Source organism: Lampetra fluviatilis, chromosome 18, assembly GCF_964198595.1.
Source record: "Lampetra fluviatilis chromosome 18, kcLamFluv1.1, whole genome shotgun sequence".
NCBI classification, from domain to species: domain Eukaryota; kingdom Metazoa; phylum Chordata; class Hyperoartia; order Petromyzontiformes; family Petromyzontidae; genus Lampetra; species Lampetra fluviatilis.
The window spans coordinates 3960265-3966264 of NC_136292.1; the positions used below are offsets into that span (position 1 = coordinate 3960265).

Below are 6000 nucleotides of genomic sequence, written 5' to 3' on the forward strand. Positions count from 1 at the left end.
TCGTGTCATTGCCTTGCCGAGTCGTTAATTTTTAGTGTGGATGGACTGTAAGGTGTGGTAGATTAGGAGAGAGCGTGGTTGTCGCAGAGCCAGTTTCGCATGAACTGCGTAGCACTGGCCATGAAGCTCATTTTGTTGTCCACGTAAAAAACAAACAAACACACACACACACACCGACAGTCCTCGTGCGGTCTGGTGGAAAGAGATTTACATGGAAACAAAACGGCAGAAAGTCACCTTTAAAAGGCAGCCATTGGCTTGTGGTGCCACCTGCCCCCTGTCCAGCCACGTCTGACCCCTCGGCGCATCTGCGTGCCTGGCTGCGAGTCGCCCCAGTTTAAGCGCCGTCTGCTGCGCCGTGGCACATCCTGCCACCTGCCACGCACGGAACCATTTTTCAGGCCCGTGATTGCCCCAGCGTCTCGTCCCGCTTTCAAGCCTCGTCCCTTCCTCGTTTTTTGGCTCGTGGCGTGATGATGGCAATTTACCGTGGTCCGCATGCCGCCCAAATGGCACGGATTATATAAGTGTTTTTTTTTAGATAACAGCAGGATGGCCCTGGAGTTGATCTATTTGCCTCTTGAGAAATTTGGCGGTTTGCATAAGACTGTTGTCTGGTAGTGCCGAGAGACTTTGTCAAAGGCAACACCTTGTCCTGTTATGCAGGCAGCAACTCAAGACCATGTGAATGTGTTCATTCTCATTTATCTGGTGGTTTGCTTGTAATTCGAGAACCCATACTAGTAGATGGATGATCACACCTAAAAAATCGGCAAACGTAAATTCCTCTTTACCAAATTGCAAGTTCAATTTATTGAGAGGGTGTGACCTGAAATGGAAGGTGAGTAAATACATTTAACGGAGTGAAATATGCCACCTCATTGCCATCTGCGAGTTGAGAAGCAATAGATTTTAATTTAAGACCAGAGAGTGCACAAGAGAACGTGTTTGGACAGGATGCAGAGAGTGAGTGCGACAGACATCTATCAACTGCAGGAGTGAGACCGTAGCAAAGGAGCCACTGAATCTGGTTTAAAATATTGATGAATCATTAGCAAGATTAGAGAGCCATCATGTGCCGATGGCCTGCTGTAACTTGTAAAGTCGATACCGTACCTGCTTTTAAATGAGAGTAAATTAAACTAAATTATTGCAACCATTGTCAGCAAAATGTTTCGGAAATGTCAAATTTCTCCTTGCGGGAGATTATTTTTTTCCGCATTTTGACCATGAAGTTGTTTCCATTCCATTGTACATGCACGGTGTGGTAAAAAAACATTTCACTCGAACCAGTTATTTCTCTGGCATGCAAAAGGCACCACGGTTAAGTTTAAACTTAACAACGACTGCATCTTTTCAGCATGCTTGATGTGGGGGTATTAAGCCCTGGCGCTGAGCAAGCTGAGTTCCCCCCTTTAACCAAAGCTGCCAGAAGCTCATGAAATATTCAGACAACTTCAGGGATTGTGTTGGCATTGATGTGCCAGCCGATTCCCAAAAAGACACTCGCCGCCATCATCATCGACACTGTCTTACAACAGAAAATATATCTAGGAGGTGATATCTTATTAATTCTATGCTTTTTTTCTTGTCATAAGTCGATCTTAAATTATTCATCCACACGAGCGATTCGGCGAATCGTCGCAATTCGCGGTAGGCATTCTATCCAATAACGTCTCGTTCGTGTCCTCACTCGTTTGCTCTGCCTACTCTGTGCAGTTGTGTTCACGCTTCGTGAGCGCGAATGTAACGACGTACACATCTCATATGATTTGCATACAGTTTGAATCATAACGAAGCGGAATATGATCAATCGATGCATCGTTACGACGATGGTAACGAACGGCATAGATTCTAACAAAAGGGTTACGGTCCTCGAATTTTTCCGCTTTCGTCTCTGAGTTGACCCCCCCCCCCTTCCTTTCTTGGCCGTGTTGTCTGCGGCAGGGTCTGGTGCTGCAGAGGCTGGGGCGTGGCGGGCTGGCGGAGAAGGTGCTGCGCGACGCCGTGCGCGTCAACTCGACGGCGCACGAGGCCTGGAACAGCCTGGGCGAGGTGCTGCAGGCGCAGGGCAATAGCCAGGGCGCCACCGAGTGTCTGCTCGCCGCCCTGGAGCTTGAGGCCACCAGCCCCGCCGTGCCCTTCACGGTCATCCCGCGCAGCCTGTGAGGAGAGGCTGTGTCGCCAAACGCTCCCCGCCCACAACAACTCAGCCTGCTCCCCATCTTCCCCACTTCCAGGCTACTGCCCCGTAATATCCTTGAAAGCAGATTTTAGCCTCCGCGCGTCCACGCTTGGTTATGTTTTTTTCCCGCTCGAGTAAAATAAAAACGTTGCACTGAAAATGATCTTTTAAGAAATACGAATGTAGAAGAAGACGGTCAACCTTCGACAGGACTTGGATTAGCAGAGTTTCGTCTTGACGAAGGGACGACAGACCCCGGTGACGTAAGGTTGACCAATTTGTGTTTCAATATTGTGACGTCAAAGTCATTTCCCTCGTGTGCCCCGCTGAGTGCCCTTTCCGACACACACTCTCAGTGGGAGACTGTGTGTCTTAAATAAACGCAGGTGAGGCGTTGTAGCGACCAAGCTCTTTGTTGTTTATAAAAATAGCTGATGGACCATAGAAGCGGTGTCTCGACAGGTGAGCTAACGTTCATGAATACACCACACATACTCGAATCGTGGGGAGGCTTGGCAGGAGAAGGCTTATGGTTGAGTATACATTCCTGATCACTTTCAGCTATTGTGTATATATTTTTTTTGGGCCCAGTAAACCTACGCACAGGTGGCAAGGACAGGTGGGATTTGTCTTCGATTCCACCCTGGCCAGTGCCACCGTAACCTCCTGCTCGAGGCACCCAAAGGGGGCTCTCCACCCCAGTGCGGTTGTCCGTTGGTTGACGTTGCCGGAGAGAGCCTTCGCCAGTATTTCCCGCACGAGCTCTAAGTAATAGACGGCAGGAATTAGCACCACGAAAGATGCTCTGAAGGTGGATCCACATTACCTGAGAGAGGATGCTGGACAACGGTTTAGCCATTTCTCTGCCCTCGCCTGAGCTTGAGGTACCGTCTTCTCTGTTGGGGCATTGATTATGCTGGAGTAGTTGACTGGTGAAGAGTTTTTCTTTTATATATATTTGTTTCGTTTCTGGCTGCTGTGTATTCTAGGCTTTTGGGCCTGCGTCCAGCGACTGCGATAACAGAACAACCAAAGTAGTCCGTGCTTCGTAATACGACTCACTTTACTAATCCTCCAGCCCTTTGTTTTGGATCTGCTCTCAACTTCTTTCAAAGCTATTGGAGATGGGATCGTAGCGTTTCGGAGGCTTAGTTTCGGAAAATTCACTTCGCTAAGTACCTCGAAGATGCTCGACGATAAACATGCCACTCACGTGCGCGCACGATGGTGCGATGACAAAGGCGTCTCATTGAACCTGTTGCTTTTAGTCTGACGTATCCCTTCTAGGACCGGTGGCGCACTAATTGCCGCACAATGACGGTCGGAAGGGGGTGGCGGGGGGGGGAATCGCCCAATTGCCCCTGGAGGTGTTGGCTTTCTCTATCGGTGGCGTCTCGCTCCAGGGTGAGCTTCCTTCGCTTTCTACTGTGACAGTGAAAAGTGAGCATGGTGGGGGGGGGGGAGGGGGTCACGCACGTGCCGTTTACGAACGCCGCCTGCGCCGGCACAAGCGAGCACTTGCGCTCTCCTCGCGCAATCGCCCGTCCCCAAGGGCGGCTCACCTTATACGAGCCCAGACCCCCCCCCCACCCACCACCACCACCACTGCTGCCCCCCCAACCTCACCCCGACCCTGATCAGTTACACTCTGTCTACCACTTCAGTGTTCTCCAATCTAAGGACTGCCTACCAGTGTGACGTGTCCGGTTCACTTATTCCACTGTGTTAAAGCTGTTAGACGCTTGGACGTGCCGAGTCGCGTGCAAATTGAATGATTTAAAGTCTGTCATCCGTCTGCTGTGATGGTGGTGGTGGTGTTCTATGGCGATTCGGCACAAGCGGGGTTTTTTTATTTCCATAAAGCAGGGATCTGTGCTAGCGCTAAACCTTCATGCGTTGTCGTGAATATCCGACATGAGCTTTTTGAAGATCTAATTGCTCATTGCCTGTTTTTGCTTTTCAGGATTTAATTGTATATTTGGGCACTGCCGCAAGTGGGCAAATGTAACTTTAAAGTTTCGTGTTGAATTTTGTTAAATTAAAGTATATGGAACCTGTATATAGTGGAGGCTAAAGAGATCGTCACACTGGGTTTTTGTACTTTCCGTAGTCTTTTATGTTCTATATATTTGTGAAGTCTACAAAACACTTACAATTATCCATCCTTGAACAGAAAAGAGAATCCCTGTGTGTTTTAAATTGAAAGCAAAAGTTAATGTATTTAATTTCTTGATTGCGATCAAAATAAACTTTAACCTAACAAACGTTACCGAAGACGTTCTCGTTTACTCTGTAAATAGCCAGCGCTTGTGTTGTGTTCGTTGTACGAGTGGGGCACGGAACAGACGTCACAAGCGGTGTTTGTCGGATCATGTCGCTCTTCCAACTGGGAAAGCCCCAAAGCGTTAAGTCGAATGCGAAATAGACTAAGGGTACATTTGCGTAAATATACCTTGACGCTTACATCATTCATTTCCCCCCCCCCCCCCCCTCATTTTTGCACTATAAATTGATGCATATATTCACAATACAGTATGCAATGTTTTGAATCTTGTTCTTCGTGTTGTTGGTTAATTGTGCAGCATTGTGTTTTGCAATAATATTAATAATTCGTTTTTAATAAGAGGGCCCTTTACCCAGCAACCTGGCTTGTAATCAGACATTAGTTTGCTAGTAGGTGGCGATAATTGTGGCGTAAAATCCTAAATTAGTCATTTGCAGGTTGGCAAATTTGGAGCGTGACGCAGGCACACAATGGTGAATGACGTCATGGGATATTTTAACCTCTAACTGTGAAACATTCTTTGATAAATAATTCCGTTTAATAATCATTAACTTAAAAATATGGACTCTATCGGATGTTGGTCGGGAAGGCTAATTTTGTATTTTAGAGCGTTTCGTAAGAAAGAAAAAAATACACTTTAATGGTCCAACTTCGCTCTGCCACATCAGCCTTATTTTTAGATCACTTCACTGAGGGGGATGCTTTTCATTTAGTTCATATAGTATCTAGATATTTGAATGTTTATACGGTATTATAAGTACCAGTAAATATATAATATCATCCAAGCTAAAGTGGGGCTGGGTCGAAGGGGTGACGGCCGGTGGTCGAGACTTTAACAGGATGGCAACCGAGGGAGCAAACAAACCAGAAAAAATAAGTCCAATGAAATTGTCTCGTGTACAGGTGCAAGGTGGTGCATTCTTACATTGCATGGCCGTGAAAGATGTGCAACAGCTGAGGCTTTTATCCAGCAGGGGAATGATCACGGGCTGATAATGATCAAGATGGTGTATATCTATAATGTATTCTCTTTCAAAATAAGCTTTGTCTTTGAATATTTCCTTTTTTTCATTGTTCCACTGAGCCACGCTGCTGGGTGCCAATTGACACCGCATGCAATGATCATTTCATTCGCCTCGTCGCTTCTTTGCCCCAACGCCAGATCCCGGTGTCTTGTGAGGCCAGCAGAGTATTACGTTTTGGTTTATTGACGCGGCACGGCAAATTTCCAGTGGGAAAACCACCCAGACCACGATGAGTGTCCCACGCTGGCTCAGTTCGGGTGTGCCAGTGGAAAAGGGGTATAAATGCGTACACATCCATACATCCGGGCCAAGTCACAGGGATCAACTCGGAGGTAAATCGCATGCCGTGATGTCACTCGCATAGTTTAAATTCTCAGCAGCATTGATGTTGAGAAATAATTGGTGGAAATTCACACAAAAAATATTTTTAGCTTACAATAATCATGCTGGGTCATGGGAGTTCCTGCACCATTAATTCACTCTTTGCCTGCATTCGACATTTGTTG

The 6000-nt window shown here is 47.0% G+C and overlaps 1 protein-coding gene across 3 annotated transcripts in view; it reads left to right on the forward strand.

The window, feature by feature from the left end:
• The window catches only part of LOC144937106 (tetratricopeptide repeat protein 7B-like), a 118777-nt gene extending 114323 nt beyond the window's left edge, over nucleotides 1–4454 (forward strand). For all 3 annotated transcript variants that reach the window (XM_078864377.1, XM_078864375.1, XM_078864376.1), the window contains one exon: nucleotides 1948–4454. In XM_078864377.1, coding sequence (XP_078720503.1) covers nucleotides 1948–2169 — 222 coding nt within the window. In that variant the 3' untranslated portion in view covers nucleotides 2170–4454. The remainder of the gene's footprint in view (nucleotides 1–1947) is intronic.
• Nucleotides 4455–6000: the final 1546 nt, after the last annotated feature.